Source organism: Drosophila biarmipes, chromosome X (assembly GCF_025231255.1).
Source record: "Drosophila biarmipes strain raj3 chromosome X, RU_DBia_V1.1, whole genome shotgun sequence".
In the NCBI taxonomy this organism is placed as follows: Eukaryota; Metazoa; Arthropoda; class Insecta; order Diptera; family Drosophilidae; genus Drosophila; species Drosophila biarmipes.
In genome coordinates, this window is record NC_066611.1 from 3,636,877 (window position 1) to 3,654,080 (window position 17,204).

Here is a 17,204-nt window from a genome sequence, read left to right on the forward strand (position 1 = left end):
GGAAGAGGGAGCCAACCAGCGCAGACCAGGCCAGGGCAGATTAGACCACATCATCTCATCCACATCCGCCGAACCAAAGGCCAGTTAGCTGCGACACCTGCTCCACCAGCTCCACCTGCTCCGCCGCCAGAATGCGACTGCCATACCGTAATAAGAAGGTCACCCTGTGGGTGCTCTTCGGCATCATCGTCATCACCATGTTCCTATTCAAATTCACCGAGCTGCGGCCCACATGCCTCTTCAAGGTGGACGCCTCCAACGAGCTGTCCTCCCAAATGGTTCGCGTTGAGGTATGTACCCCCAAATCGAACACAATCTGTTTGCCTCGCACCCCGCACCCCACACCCCACACATCCATCCTCATTTCCATTCCCGTGCCGGAAAAAAGAAAGGCACACATAGTCACACACCGGAACATCTACATCCTTTGCCCAAGGTGCGTCGCAAAAGTGTAGGCATGTGGATGAAAATATTCAAATTTAATCAGATGGTAAAAGGGGCTGGAAAACCGTGAAAGCAATCAGCTCTTGACAGATTCTGGGCTTGCCTTATTTGATAATCTATTTTTGATTCCGAAATCAGTTAGATATTGAACACATTCAATCGAGACTTATGGTTTATTTGCAATCGAGTGGGAAAATTTTTTTTATCGTTGAATCTTTTTAAAGGGAGATGCCTTTCTAGGGGGTTTTTAAAGAACATTCCAGGGATACATAAAAGAAAAATATATTATAATTTTTATAACTTATAAATCGGGAAAACTATATATTATTTAAAGGTATGGTTTTTATTCCAGAATACAATCAAAAATGTATAGATTTTTTTTTGTTTTTTTGGAGAATTATAATTTAACTTTTAAGCTTACCTTGATTTAATAAGTTATCCCCCAAGCTTATGAGTAATGTAAGTGTACTGCTGCATTTTCCACCTCCACTGCCTTACATTTCTGTGACGCACTGTGCCGTCCACTCCTCCCGTGCTGACCAAGCCAAACAAAAACATTTGCAATGATAAATCAAAGGAAAAAATCATGGGAGTAGAACCGAAGCTGGATAACTAATTTCATGTTGGCTGAGCACAGATGAAAATCCTGCCGCCCCCGGAAAGCACCGACCGCACACGCAAAACCAAAGCAAAAGTCATTGAGGGAATTTAACTGGTTATCGGATGACCGAACACTATTTTGTAAACATTAGTCGAGACCAAAATGGTCTCGTTGGACCTGAAATGGGAGGATGCATTGATTAGCATTGGGAATATCGGAGGCGGAGGTCATAAGCAGCTTAGGATGCCCACGGAATGGAGTCGGAGCTGGAGTGGGGTGGGGGCGATGACTCCACACAAGAAAGACAATGCGTCCGAGATGTGTGCGCCGAGATAGCCAAATCATTTCCACAGGGCATTAACACATCCCCGCCTTTGGCCATGAAAGGGGCTTTAATTCCGGGGATTTTGCGGGTCCAATTATAGGAAATGTGGAGCCATGGCTTAATTCGGCTATCATGCAGCTTGCCAATGCATAATTATTAGAGCCAATGCATTTCAACTGCATGGCATTAAATCCAATGCCGAAATGCCGAAATGCATCTTGTTTAATGGGCACAACAATGTGTGCCAAAACAAATAAAATAAATTTATGCAAATGATCCTGTATGCGGGTGGGGTAATTAAGGCAGGAGGCAAAAACAGGCTATAATTCCGGAGATTTGTTGTGGCCAAATATGGAAAATGCGAGGCCCCGGCTTAAATTGGCCATCATGCCGCTCCCAAATGCGAAATCAAACATTTAATTAACCCGGGCCAATTGGCTGGCATGCCGAGCCAGAAACCAAATAAATCCACTGATTAAACTTGTTATCGCTCAACCAAATAGTTAATTCATAGAACAAAGCGCAGCGAACAATGGATTTAAATTTCACGCAGGCCAATTAAGCATGCATATGAGCAGCCAGAGTGATTTATAATTCAAATCTTGACATTACGTTCAAAATTTGATTTGAATAAATGTAGCATTAAATTCTATTTTTAAATCTAGATTGCAACTTAAGCTTGTTTAACTAATTTCCTTATCGTCTCCAAGGTAAAATCCAGGTCTTATTTTACACTTATTTATCAACAAAACACATTTCGATTAGATAAAGAGCAGAGCTGTGCATGCACCACTATCACTTTCCCATGTGAGTGGTTATGATTTTCGAAAACCGATCGATTTTCCATTAGGCGGCTAAAAAACTCCCTCGCGTTGTTTACCACTGATAAGGTCCCAATTTATCACAGGCCTGGGCTAGAGCCAGATAAGGCTGCAGAACGTTTTGAGCTCCATATGGAGAGCTCGAATCTATTTTTAGTAATGCCCATCACCTGTCGCCGCCGCTTTTTACTTCTCCTGACGCTAATGCCCACGACGGCGTTAACACCTGCGCTTACTCAACCATCAAGCCATCACCCACAATCCTCAGGCTCTCAGCTCCCAGCTCCCACACACCTTTATCATTATAATAATAATAATAATAATCATCATCATCATCTTGGCCACCACCACGAGCCATGTCATTTATTCTGCGCCTGCAACTTTTCTCTAATTTCATTTTTTGTCTCCACCTACATTGCTGTCGCGGATGCGGATGCGAAACCCCGGACACGGACACGGCTACGGTTACGGAATACGGACACGTTCAGAAATACCTCACAGATGACAATCAACGCGTTTATTCATACAACCGTGAGATGCCATTAATATTCATAGGCGGCGTGCCCAGATCTGGGACGACTTTGATGCGCGCCATGCTGGATGCCCATCCCGATGTGCGGTAAGTCCTGCTGCCCGGAAGCCCCTGGCCCTGGGATCCAGGCTCCTGGTTCCCGGTTCCTGGCCCCTGTAACCGGATAATACCCTTTCCCGATCCCCACGCCCCGGCAACTGTTCGATTTGATTGTTTGCCACAATGCGCGTTCTGGGGGGAGAGCCCCACTTCCTCTTCCTCTCCCGGAAGGCGAGGTGAAGTCTTGCACATATCGGATATCACAGCCGATTTATTGGTTTGACATTGGACACAGGAAGGGTTGCGCAGCTGTATGGCGGGGATTAAGGGTTCCAAGAGTATATCCAAATATTGACATGTTTAAAATTTGTACTTCTGGATATGTACTTTTAAGCACTTATAAAATTATCGTTGCATAAATCCGAAGTGCCCCCTCCTTAAGTCGTTGAGTTCCATTTAAAAGGCTCCCAGTGCCGGCGTTTTATTGATACGCTCGAAATCATTGCTGTCAATTCAATTATCATTTAATTTTCACCGGAGGAAATTCAATTTAAAGTTTCCCTTTTCCCACTTTGCGTGGCAGAGGTCCCCTTTCTCTTTGCAGCGGCTGCTGTTGGGGCATATCACATATCCTTTTTATTAAAACAGTCTGCTTAATATCAAATGTTAAGTATCAAATGTCGAAAAACGTCGTTCTTAATTTAGAAGAAATATTCCCCTTCTGCAAATGGCAGTCGAGAGAGCTGCTTTTCTTTTAGTTGTTAAACACACAACCAATTCTTTGTTTGCCCTTCAGCTGATTTCCCTTATTTCATTGTCAAAGTAGACTTTGTTTTATAATCTGCAACAAGACTTTTGTCTATGTTTTTTCCAGTTTTTTGCACTGCAATTTCGAATTTTCTAGGTGTCTTATACAAGTTTAAGTTGAATATCCATCGTAAATAATAACGCTTTTATGCCTGTTTTGGTTTCTTAATCTGGTAAATTAAATCTAAGTAATTTGTAGAGAGTTTTCTAAGTAAAAGCCATAAAAATGCTTTAACATACGAAAAATCCTGCAACACCTATCCGCAGATGCCCAATCTGGGAGGAAACTCTCGCCAAAAGTATTTTTTCAATATTTTCAAGACCCTTAAGCCAAGAAATCTGCTAACCAAATTTCACACTTCCTTTGAGTATAATCAAACATTTGCCGATGCCTTGAGAAAACATTCCAGCTCCAAATAATTTCCTCTTCCGTTTGGGGGACCTTTTCGGCTGCTTTTTGCCCTGCCATAAAGTGTATTTCCACTCCGCTCTACGGGGAAAATGCTGTACATTTTAATACATACACTTTCGGCTGCTGCTGTGGCGCTGGCCAACTCCCAATTTCAATCTTCCACCGCCCACAGCCAGCCACCCAATTCGATATATTCCGTTTTGCCCTTTGGCAATTTTAATATTTTTACGGCTGGTCCTGCGCCGGCTCCATTTGCGTATCTGCTCCTGGACCTGGTCCCGGGCTTATCTGGCCGCCCTTTACCTTCTGGCTGCTGCGATATATTATAATTTCTTAAGTTTCCCTTACGCATGAGTAATTAGCCACGAAATTTGCGCAATCTTAAAATGAGAAACGACCGAGGACCGAACCGAGTCGCTCGTCTGGCTTCAATTTTTGTAAGCCCCTTATTTTATTAACAATTTGCCTTTCTGCCGGGCCGTGCCGTGCCGGGACGGCCCATTTCCAGACCATTTCGCTCCATCCTGTCCCATCGCATCCGTGGCCTATCCTGCGTCCTGTATCCTGGATCCTGGCTCCCGGATCCCGGCAGCGGGCGGGCAGCCGGCGGGCAGGCAGGCAGTCAGGGTCGCTTTTTCTGATGGCTGCACAGCGCAATTTCCGCTATTTAAAAACCGACTTCCCTTTCCCTCAAGGATCCCACGGATTTTAGTTACAGAATAGGTCCTCGTCCTTTGTTCGCCTTTGCAGGACCCCCGAAACGCGGGCGGTGCGAAGTGTAAAACTTTCCTAGCGTATGTGGAGTAGGTCACCCTGGTCCTCGTCCCCGTCCCCGTCCACATAACCCCTGGGCTCCCTCCCCGTTCCCAGATTAAATCTGGTTTAGAATTTGTAGCATTTAGCATTTGGACTTGGCATCAACTAATTGAGTCTGGGTAAGCCCCGAAACAATTTTGTGGGATTTGCATTGGCCGGATGGGGACGGAGGATGCCCACCGAAATGGAGGGCCCTCGTGTCGAGGTGCGAACGAATGTAATTGGTTGGGGCCAGATAAAGTTGCGACCCCGATTTAGATCGTGCCAAGCGGGCGACTCCCAGTTGTTGGGCTATTAAATTGCTGGATCTAAGATATTCCTCCATGGAATGTGTTCTTTTTAGAAGCGGACTGCCGGGTCGAGGTGGAAATTTAAGGTTAGAGTCATAAACAAAATGTATTCGAGTTTCCCAAAGAGCTTTAATAATAACTTTTAAATATTCTGTATGTTCTTACGTTAACTTCAAACAGGAAGCTCAGCCATTGTCATAACCGATAAGAAAGCTAATAACTAGCTACTTGCTCATTAAAACAGATAATAAAAATGGAGTTGCAACTTAAAAACATTTAAAATGTAAATAATGACAAGAAATTTGAAAACTGAAGTGTAAAATACCCGGGAAATATTAAATTTTATTTTTTTATAACTTGCAAGCATTTAAGTTCTATTTGCCATGGACTGTGATCAAACGATCTTTAAAATTACGTTATAGGTTGATAACTATCTTAAAGACTGCACTTACATGAACTGTAAAATTGCTTTAAGCCTAATGATTTTGACTCTTAATTTTTAAGCTCTGACCATACCAGTAGATGTTGCATTCAAGTTATTACATAAATTGTACCTATTTTTATTGCGTTGCTGTGAAATAGTACACATTTCCGATTGGCAAACTAGCCAATTTATTAATTAAGCCCGTGCTTTATGATTTCTCCATCCAAAGTTAGCAACTAGTAGTGGTCATATCAGAAGCACTGGCATATCAATTCCTTTTACAGCTCTCTCTCCAAAGCCTTTGTCCAAAGTGCCTTTGGCGGGGCAACAAAAAACTTAAATCAACTTTGATTACTGACCCAAAGCCCCTTTCAATTGGCTCAAAAAAGAGAGAAAAATAGTTGAATAAACAAGGCTTTGATCGACTTTGATTACTCTCCTCCGGGGCCATGGGTTCGTGTTCCTTTTTCCAATTGCCGCCCGCCTCGCACTGCAGTGTGGGATATTTATGATAATTTACGCAATCAGGCAGTAATTTTTTGTGTGTGCCCTGAACTTGATTACGGTGCGCTGCCGGCGGAAAATGCTAGAACGGCAAACGAATCGTTTGAAGCCCTTCATAGTTCAGTGGTTTCTGCAGTCCTGCAGCCAAAGGGAAGCCGGAGCGGGCCGAGGGCCGCACCCAGATGGGAGTTATGCACCAGACATGGAAACGCGGCGGGGGCTCCACTTCCACCGGGGGGAAGTCGAAGAGCTAACAGCGGATGGTATACCATTTCGTTTTGTCGATTGCATTAGGGGGAGGAGCAGGCTGGAGGAGGAGCGTCCTGCACATGTTGCCCGGCGATGGCAGACCTGAATACTGGGGTACCACTCCATTGACTGGAATGCTAAATGCATACCTTCGCTAATGGGGCTCTCGCTTGGTGTGAAGTTACCACATATTTACCCCTAAATAGATCAGATTTATAATATTTAAATAATACATTAATGTTTATATAATGTAATAATGTATAAGATATAATACTTATATTATTTAATATATTATTTTACACAAGATTAGTGTTATTTATGGTAAAAAAAGAAACTCCATAATTTCATAAATTATTTCACTCAGTACCAATAAATACTTATATCATTTAAATATCTTAAATGAAATATTTTTTAAATGACAAATGTTCCTATGAAAAATTGAAATTATCGGATGGTAGGATAGGTCCTTTACCTCGGTATGGGTTGCATTTAAAAGTACTTGGTTTTGGAACTTCCAGCCCGAGTTGGGCGCACCCTGTCCACGTGAACAGGAGCTGCCCCGCAGCCACTAACCCAGCGCTTTGTGTATTCTCATCTGTATTTTTTCGGATCCTTGCAGCTGCGGGCAGGAAACCCGCGTCATTCCACGCATCCTGCAATTGCGCTCGCACTGGCTGAAGTCCGAGAAGGAGTCGCTCCGCCTGCAGGAGGCCGGCATCACCAAAGAGGTCATGAACAGTGCCATCGCGCAGTTCTGTCTGGAAATCATCGCCAAGCACGGCGAGCCGGCGCCGCGCTTATGCAACAAGGATCCGCTGACGCTGAAAATGGGCTCCTATGTCATCGAGCTATTTCCGAACGTAAGCACCCGCAGCGATACAATTTCCCCATTCCTTCGCATCCCCACATTCAGCCATCCCAGCCCGCACACTGAGAGCATAAAGGCATAACAATATCAGTTATGCAATGCCATTTTCATTTACAGTATCTGACACAGAACCATCTACTCGGTTGTCACAGAAATCCATTTCAAAGGGAACAAAGTCGGGTGGCTCTTAGGCCAAAGTACGCGTACGCAATGGAAAGCAAGAAAACACCCTATTAAACCCCTTAGGACACCTTGACAACCGAGTATCCTCAGCGATTTAGAGTCACCTTTACTTTGGGATAATACTTTTAAGTGTTCCTGCTTGGTTACTTTAATTAAAAAGAATGTTAATTGGGATTGCTCCATTTGAATGCAGTGATCATCATGTTTTAGGTCCTACAAATAAATGTTCTTATGAAAGAAAAAGAGAATAATTAAGCCATTCGTATTCCAAACGCTTTCAATTTAATTTAATCTTGAGATTCTCACGAAGCATTTGCATTTTGAGTTCTGCAAAATAATAACGTAATGTTTAATAAAGCATATTGAAGGCATTCGTTTTACAAAGAATTGTAATCTGTTTAATAGAGGACATTTGCGCGATACTACATAGCTAGAAACCTTTACATTATTACATTTAATAGATATATATAACAAAATGCCACTCATATTTTTCCTGGTGCACTCCACCTGTTTTCTGGTCGTTACAGGCTAAATTCCTATTCATGGTGCGCGACGGCCGGGCGACGGTTCATTCGATTATATCGCGCAAGGTGACAATCACCGGCTTCGATTTGAGCAGCTACCGGCAGTGCATGCAGAAGTGGAACCACGCCATCGAGGTGATGCACGAGCAGTGCCGGGACATCGGCAAGGACCGCTGCATGATGGTGAGTCCTGGCCCACTGGCCACCCTCTGCCCAGCCACTCGCCCTCCCGGCCACCTGGCCACCTGGCCGCCCTTTCCAATCAACGATGATTAACTTGGTCGGGGTGCTGCAGTCTGGCACAGGAAATTAAGCGAGCTGACTTTTAAATTCCATTGATGGCTGATCTAACAAAGGCTGTCCTTCGCAGCTGTCTCCCAAAACTGTATAGAAAATTGTAGAGTTTAAAGTTGGGTTATTTAAGTTATTTTTAAATCTTTTAAGCCCGAGTTTTATTTTTTACTTTAAAATTAGATCCACTAAGTGGAGTAACAAATCCTTTTTTAAATAATAACATTTTTAAATGTTTTACTCAGGTGATTTTAGTATTTTCAAAAACTTTTAAAACTGAGTTTTATATTTTACATTGCTGGTCTTAGTATATAAGTTAAAGTATAATTGTATATCTTGATTAATTAAATTAGAATATTAGTTAAACAAATAAAAGTATTCAATGTGTAGACATAAGAACATTAGGTGTTCAGAAAGCAATATTTTACATATTGCTTTAAAATAGTTCAAAATATGCTTTATCATACAAAACCGATAACGAAACCAATTAAGGTCAAGCTAATCAAACTTGCCCTTGTGTGTTCCAGGTCTACTATGAACAGCTGGTCCTGCATCCCGAGGAGTGGATGCGGAAGATTCTGAAATTCCTGGACGTGCCGTGGAACGATGCGGTGCTGCACCACGAGGAGTTCATCAACAAGCCGAACGGCGTGCCGCTGTCCAAGTAAGTCCGAATTGATGGCCAAGATTAGGATCCATAACTTAAGTTTGACCGATTCGCAGGGTGGAACGGTCGTCGGACCAGGTCATCAAGCCCGTAAATCTGGAGGCGATGTCCAAGTGGGTCGGCCAGATACCCGGCGATGTGGTGCGCGACATGGCCGACATAGCGCCCATGCTGTCCGTGCTCGGCTACGATCCGTACGCGAATCCGCCGGACTATGGTAAGCCAGATGCATGGGTGCAGGACAACACGTCGAAGGTAAGGTGCAACCCCGCCGGTTCCCGAATGCAAAACAAGCTCAAAACACTCAGAATCAGCCACTTTCCGTGTTACCACTTCGCCAGCCATCCACGCACACCAGTGATGCCACAACCTTCTTGAATTGAATCCTTTTCCCAACTAACCTGTAGTGAACTGCATGTGAATCCCAAATACCTAACGAAGCTGGTTTACCAGAAATTTCCCAGTTTTTAATTTTATTTTCAATTATTTACAAACAAAAGCACGTCATTGATCACAGTACCAGTAGGATTTGTTGTATCACACCTATGTCATAATATTTAGAGTTTAATTAAGAGTATCTGTAACCAGCTTGAACCAATGAAGTTCGTGGTCTGTGGAGAGTTTTAACGAAAGTGATTACATTTTCAATTTGAGGCCCTTGAGGCCGCTCTTCCGAAGGCATCACTGTCAAACACAGGCAATTTCACTTCATCCCCAGCAAACCTCCACCCACCGAAACCCCTTTTGAGCCCTTTGTTTTTGTTGCCTGTCGTTTTGCCAGGCTCTTGTTATCTTTCACCTTTTCCTTTGGCTCTGGCCCGATCCCACTCCCGCTGGCCGTGTCATTGGCATATTTTGCACTTCCCTGCATATTCCTGCCATACATCCCGTAGAGGGTGTGTGGCACGGTGTATCAGCACCCCGACAGCACAAATCCCGCCCCACTTACATCACACATTGTGCAACTTTTTATCCTTCTACTCGATTTCGTTCTGTATGTGCGATTTGTGTTTGGCTTGTTTGTTTTGTGTTTTGCACTTTGCCTCCTCGTTTGTTGGTTGCACCTAGCGATTTTCCTTTATTTCTATCTTTTGCCTTTTTGTATTACTCCTTTTGCAGCTACTTTGATTCATATATGCACGGGCTGGGGCTACAAAGCCACGAAACTGAAAGGAATATCATTGATCACGATGATGATGGGGATTTGATGGTCGCTTGGTGGCGCCATCTATGGCCGGTGGCATGCACATTGTGCGCCGGAGATGAAAAACCGTGGGAAACTATTTGTAGTGTGCGGGTTTTTTCACATTTTATTGCACTCCTCGGAAATATATGAGTAAATATGATTTTAATCGAAATATAGTAGTCTATCGAGGGACAGGTGAAAAAGAAGCGCAGTTTTTCATACCTCAAAGGCGCGAGCCAGCGGAAAAAGTGTAATTTCATTATTTATTTAGCACTTTCCGCTGAAACATTTAACCAATCAATGTTTTTTGCGCGCGTTTTCATTAAATTTGCATTCATTGTCTTGCTTCGTGCCATACAGAGTGGCAGGAGCTTAAAAAAAGTTGATTTAATTATTTTTTTTAAAAGGCTCCCGCAAGGCAACAATATTTTTCATCAAAAATTTGATACGTTCGACGAATATGCTGAGATATTTGAGCATTCAGTGGAGTTAATAACCATTTGATGGACAAGTGAGCAAAGTTTGGATTAATCAGGTATAAAAAGGCCTACCTGATATTTGATTACAAAATAGAATGTTTATGACGGGCATCTTAACTTTGTTACCGAAAGACTTCATTGGCAAACCTCGTTCTGAGCACAGAGTCAAGCCCCCCTTGCTCATTTTTAGTAAAATATAATTAGTATTCATAAAGTGGGCAAAGGACTCAAAGCGTTTCCGAGTTGCTTCCTTTGAGTCAGTGACTACTGGGCCAACAGCTGTCGCCGCTGGCTAGCCAACGGAATTTTCAACTAACGTTTAATTGAAATTTTTGGTTTACTTGGCCATTTACACTGACCTTTCACCCCATGTCCCGTCGTTTTTTCGTGCCGTCAGCAGCTGCTATCTCTGTTTGCAAGTGCATCCTGCTGAGTTATGTCCGGCGCAGCGACGCGTTAAATTAGCTGCTAATTAATTAGTCCACTCCTCGTTACTCCGCGCCACTCGACTCGAGTGGCGTTGAGTTAACTCAAGTTAAGTTATCTCCGCGCTGATTTCATCCTCGCTCTTGCCGGCGTACATTTGTTTGTTCTGGCGCCCGGTTCGAGGAGTATCTCATAAATTGCGGATTCCCACGGAAAGATAAGTGGACAGCAGTGCTTTTTTGTGCACCGCTCGCCTTTTTACGCCCACATCTGCTCGAAAATGTTTTCCCTTTTTCTAAACGTGGGCCTAAAGGGTTTACCAAGGCCTAGGCCTTTATATATTTAAGAACTAATTATTTCTTTGACATAAAGTATATAAATAGGTTTTTATAATTTAATTGCAACCCCTGAGGCCTGGGTAAACTTTGTTTTTGTAATTTTTTAACTATCATATGCTGACATCATCATGCACACGGCACACGTTTGTTGGTTCTTTAAAAGCACACTACAAATTAAAGTGGCGATGTAAAAATGAAAATTTTCACTCGATTTGCCGCACCTTAGCTGTCCCAGTTTTTTTTGCCTCCAGTGGTTTTTGTTTGATGATGTCCCCGATTTTTGTGCGTTTTTATTGGCCTGTCACAGGGGCACTTTCTGTTTGACAGTTGCAATTGCAATGTTTCCGCGCTGCTGCCTGTCGGGGGGCGGCCGCTGCGGAGGGGGCGTGGCCGGGCCTGATGGCATAAGTGGCAATTTATACATGCATGCCACCGGCAGACAGGACGGGGACCGGGGTTAAGCCGTCCGGCGGAGCCGGACAAAGTTAAGTCAACTTTCGCAATCCCCGCCAGCTTGACAGGCATCCCCACACGAGCAGCGTCGGTATCGGTAACGATTCCAGCCCCAAACCCTTTTGCCGATGCCCCAGCCAGGTCGGTTATCCCACTCCCCGGGAGCCACGCAACGTGCCACGCAATTAATATCAATTGAAAGTCCGCCAATTTCATTATATACCTTAATTTATGTTAATGGCAAATATTTTAATTAATTGACGGCTGGGCGCCGCAACCCCACCCCATTGCCACCCCAAAGCATCCGCTTATCGAGAGGTGTCTGCAAGCATTAAATATTTTAAACATATTTGCATATTTAATATTTATGCAAAAATTAAAAAGCGAGCGGCAGTTGCAGCGGGAGAATTAAAATCAAATAACGAAGCGTTAATACCCTGAGGTGGCGGAAGGGAAAGCGGAGGGCGAAGGGAATATACTCAGGGAGTCGCGCGGAAAACCGCACGAGGAAAGAAAATGTTGTGAAAATTACGCTAGCGCTGTTAAAACAAGGGGTTTTCCGCGGGTTCGTTTGCACAGCGAAAGATAAACAGAAATCAAATGGAAATCTAAAATATTTAACGAGGAAAGGAATGCCAGAACTAAACGAATTTCCTGCAAACAGCAAGAGCTGTCAAAAATGCAGAGGAATGCGCACAAAAATCATTAAAAGTAATTAGTTGCTAAGACATCTGCAAGCAAAATGCACACTAAGTTTTGTAATTACCTCTCTTTTGTGCAAAAAGTTGAATGGAAAGTATCAGCAAAAGCAAGGCGGGTTGAAAATGCATCTTAGTTATTAGTTTTTCTGCATCGTGTCAAACAAAAAATGCTGAAGAATCCATAAGTACTTAGTTCTTTGCGACCTTTCTAGTTCGTGAAAATGTGTTTATCCAACAGTTTTATTGTTAAGCAATTCAAAAATAAACATTATTTTACTTTTAAGATCCTATTTTTTAATCAAACATTTTTTTATCTATTGTTTTGTGTTATTAATTTATTTTTAATGAGAAAACGCGTAGTAAATAATTTTAAAATGCATATTAACTGTCACAATCGGTTACCACTTGTATAGTAAAAGCTTTTATAATCCTTTATTAATCTATAAAACATTTAATTAACTTGACAGTCAGCAAGTAGTTATAAATTTGTTCCTTTAAATGACCATTTTGTGTAAGTTAGGACACTTTAAGCCTGTAAGTTGCGGACACTCGTTTTGCATACAAAACTTCTTAAGCCGTCAGTCATCGTTTTTGGGAAAGAATATTTCATTGGCCATTTAGGGAAAGTAAGAGGCGGAGCTTAAAATGTTTAATTGCCATTCAAAGTGCTTAAAAAAGGTCGCTAAACATGTTAACCAACATAATTTAAACCAAAAAAGTTAATATTTTGTGTTATTTTGTAGTGGATTTGAATGCTTTTTAATTACGTTGGGACAACGTACAGACCTCTTCAGCGTATTTCCCCTTACTCTAGCTTTTAAGATTATTTCCATTAATAATTAGTTTCCTGTTCCTTAGAGCCTGAAATAATATTATCACATTTAGTTTGTTTTAAAGCAAAATAGTAAATAGTTCAAAACAAGAAATCCCATTAGAGGGGCTTTGTTAAAATACATAAAAACATTTGTGCGGCAAATATAGCTAAATAACTCTTTGCATTCGCTTTAATTTGCATATTGCGACGTCGCAAAGTTGAACACCAAACTGTTGTGCTCAAAGTTTTCGCTTTGACTGGCACTCAAACGATGTTTTAACGTTGTGCAGCCGAAAGGGGCAGATGTTTGCATATGGTGCACGGTGGGGCATGCCATTGTGCCTGGTGCGGCGGTTGCAGTAGCAACATCAGCGGCAACACAGCAGCAACATGGGCCGTGATGAGGCGGCCATCAGCAACAGCTGCAGTTGCAAGGGAAATACGCGGACACAGGGCTTTGGCCGCCGCCATTTGTGTTTGTTTACGCATAAGTGCGCCCATTATGAGTGGTTTAATCTGAATGCGCTTTGGTTTTGTCTACTTTCAGCTAAAGGCCAATCGAATGCTGTGGGAGAGTAAGGCCAAGGAAGTGCTGCAGATGTCGTCCAGCGAGGATGAGGACTCGAAAACGGTCATCAACAATAGCAACAATAAGGATAACAACAATAATCAGTACACAATCAATAAAATTATACCAGAAGAACACAACAGGCAGCATGTACAGCAGCAACATGTACAGCAGCAACATCTGCAGCAGCAACAGCAACAGCAGCAGCAACATGAGCGACGCGAGGGGCAGATCGAGGCGGAAAGGGAAAGGGAAACGGAACCGGATCGAGGACAACAATTGTTGCATCAAAAGCCAAAGGATGTCATTACGATAAAGCAGCTGCCATTAGCCGGCAGAAACAACAACAAGAACGAGGACCCCTTGGCGGATACATGATATCCGCACATACCCATAAGACTGCCGCGTGGCAAGCATTGAACCCGGGAAACTGCTGCCGATAAGAATAACGATAATGATAACTGTTGCTGCTGGCGGAAGCCAATTTTGAATTGTATTAGCCGAGACACTTACATGCTTGATATGTGTACATGCATATGATGTACTCGCAGTAATGCTTCTTAAAGTTACCAAAAAACACACACACACACACAAAACGACAAAGCAAAACAAAAGTAGTTAAACATCTACAGAACGTTTCGTGACGAAAAGACTTAAAGTTGCAGGGAGAAATGCCAATTTAAAGCCACCCTCCCTCTTGAATTCATAGTAATTTAATTTATGCCTTAATATCTCTTAACTGGATTTACCTTAATGCGGGCTGGGCGTTAAATTATAAATAAATTTGTTGTGCAATGAACCACTTCATTCGGCCCATTTAAATGGTCATTTGAATACCTACTACCTTAATTACCAGCTAATCATCATGAGCTACTTAACTGAACAATTGCATTGATATAATCTAGTTGAAGCTGCGACTTAATGCGATTTACGTTATTATTCAAATCCGACTAGCATCGGATAGTCCTGTTTTTAATCAAACGGTTGGCATTCACCCCTTCCCCTCATTATCTTGCAGTCAAGAAACGCACTGTATGCCTACATCTTAAACATTTGTTGCGCCAAAAAATAAAAAAGAAAACCACCAAAAGAAGAAGCAGTGAGAAAAGGGAGGCGCTGCAATGATGAAGATGCAGGAAATCCAAGCAAGCCCTCACCGACCTCCTTTACGACACAAAAAGAAACATTTTAATATAGTTTAGAACTGTTTTTAAAGCCTTTTTTGTACGAATGTTTTTTAGAGACTCGTGTCGGTTTATTACTTAGAATTTTTTTTCATATCTGTAATTGTGTATATAAAATATAAATATTTTAGTTATGTTCCCACTTATCGAATGAATCTCTGGCTGAACTTCGTTATTGGGCTCTAGAAATCTTCATAGGTTTATATAAAGAATACGTGAAAATATAACCTTAAGCACTGTTTATAGTTTGCAAAACGGTAGGGCAAAGCAAAACGAAAACCATTTAGAAGTGTTACATTTTAAACGAAAAGAGCTTTTAAGGTGTTTAGTTAAATAATCATAATCGCATACGAATTACTTGCTGCTGATGACAAAAGAAAAAAGACGTGAACTAGCATAGAAATATTACATTTTTGTAAACTTTTTTTTGTGTTGCAATAAATTGACTGAATGTAAAGAAAACCAACTTAATAAAACCATATATAAATGTGTAACTTAAACTGAATGTCTAAATGTAAATGAAAGTTGTAATAGATTTAAAACGTATATGTGTGCGTGCGCAAGGGGAGAGAAACGAAGTTAGCTAAGCTAAATCATTTGGTCTAGGAAATTTGCTTCAAATTCAAGTGGCTGTTATTAAAAAGAACGAGGATGGCAATAGGGCCACCAACATACCGTACTTACACTAATAAAAAGTTGTAATGGTTATGACATTACTTACTTTCGTAAAAAGGCAATAGATATATTTGACAGCTTTTTCACAGACTGTACCTACGCTTAGTTTGACAGTTATATGTGACACCTTTTGAGCAGACTGTACACCCCTCAAAATCGTTCCATCCCACTCAGTCATTTGAATTTGAAGACGTTTTTTGCTATGACCATATTCAATTTTTTTTGGCAAGGAGGAGATCCTTGCTCAGGCAGACACTCACACAGACAAACGAGCCTTGTCCGTCCTAACTGCTGTGTGTGTGCGAACAGGATGGCTATATTATGTACTTACTTGACGTTAGCTTTGTGCTTAAAGAAAACTCCATGAATGTTTGTTTTTGTGTTTATTTCAAGAAATAAAATGAGAATTGCTGACAATAAATAAGGAAAAATGATTGCTAAGAGGAAATTGAAGTTTATTTGACGGCCGGGATGAGAAATCCCGATTGCTTGCTAATTGCTAAGAGAATTACCGGAAAAGAAGGTCAAACACAAATGAGAAAAGTTTATACAAGTGCGTTTTTGTGTAGTCACCGTGCGAGTCGCAAGCCTCAAACGATCTAGTTTTTTGATTGGGAAACACATGGAATATGTGAACTATAAATAAATGTATATGTGGTAAATGTGAAACGTAAACTATTTTTGCTAGCTTTTAAGATGCATTTTTTTCTCAATTTTACCGTGTATCTATGAAACACATATAACTCTCTTAATATACATGTATTATATATATTGTACATTTTTACGTGTGTGTGGAATTGCTGCAGTTAGGACAGGAACCCAAACACCAATGTTGAGAAACTAACGATCTACTTGCAGCTGACAGACAATCAGAGCTCAAATGAACTTTAAATCACACTGTACTGCACCCTCCCAGCAACCCCAAAATTATTATGCCCACCCGTTGTCCCCCAAATCAAAGAAACTTAACGAAATGTATTTAGCCAATTGTGTAATCCATGAAAACAAGTTAACTGTACGCTGCAAGATCCGAAATGGAAACGAATTAATTCTAATCACAAGACATTGTGTGCAGTTTGTAGTCTAAGAAAAGTGTACTATATTGTATTGATACCGACATCCCGGCAACAGATAAATGAAGAATCAAAAAATAATAAAAAAATATATATACGAAATTATACTATACAACACAAAAAAAATCAAATGAGGAAACAATAAAAGTTAAACATAAATATAAAATTACGCAACCAAACAAGATTTATTTGTTCATTTGTTTGCAGATGGATTGACCATCGAAACCTATTTTTAATAATTTCGATGTGAAGAAAACATAGTTCTATTTCGTCAACTACTCCAAAAGAGGGATATCACCAATTCCTGATATAAAAACCGAATTCCGATGATGTATAATCATACCATAACAAACTATGGAAACAAGATATCTTGTTTGTACTCGAAAATAGAACCTATGCCACCAAGCAGAAAACACGAAAGCCAACCATTTTCGGCTAGAGCGATGGAGAAGATGTGGGGCCTTAAAGCTCCATCAGGAACATATCCCCCGCTATAAGCAACGTTGACCT

At 41.5% G+C, this 17,204-nt stretch overlaps 1 protein-coding gene across 2 annotated transcripts; it reads left to right on the forward strand.

Annotated features, from left to right (window-relative positions):
• The first annotated feature begins 123 nt into the window (after positions 1-123).
• LOC108033100 (protein-tyrosine sulfotransferase) lies at positions 124-16,863 on the forward strand. Of its 2 annotated transcripts, none has more exons than XM_017107297.3 (7): positions 124-290; positions 2,680-2,810; positions 6,884-7,124; positions 7,843-8,022; positions 8,658-8,794; positions 8,854-9,052; positions 13,742-16,863. In XM_017107297.3, the coding sequence occupies exons 1-7, from the start codon at positions 132-134 to the stop codon at positions 14,138-14,140; spliced, it is 1,446 nt and encodes a 481-aa protein (XP_016962786.1). In that variant the 5' UTR covers positions 124-131; the 3' UTR covers positions 14,141-16,863. The 2 variants fall into 2 exon arrangements, with proteins under 2 accessions (XP_016962786.1, XP_016962787.1); XM_017107298.3 differs by having other exon boundaries at positions 8,854-9,014; positions 13,742-13,917.
• The last annotated feature ends 341 nt before the right edge of the window (positions 16,864-17,204 follow it).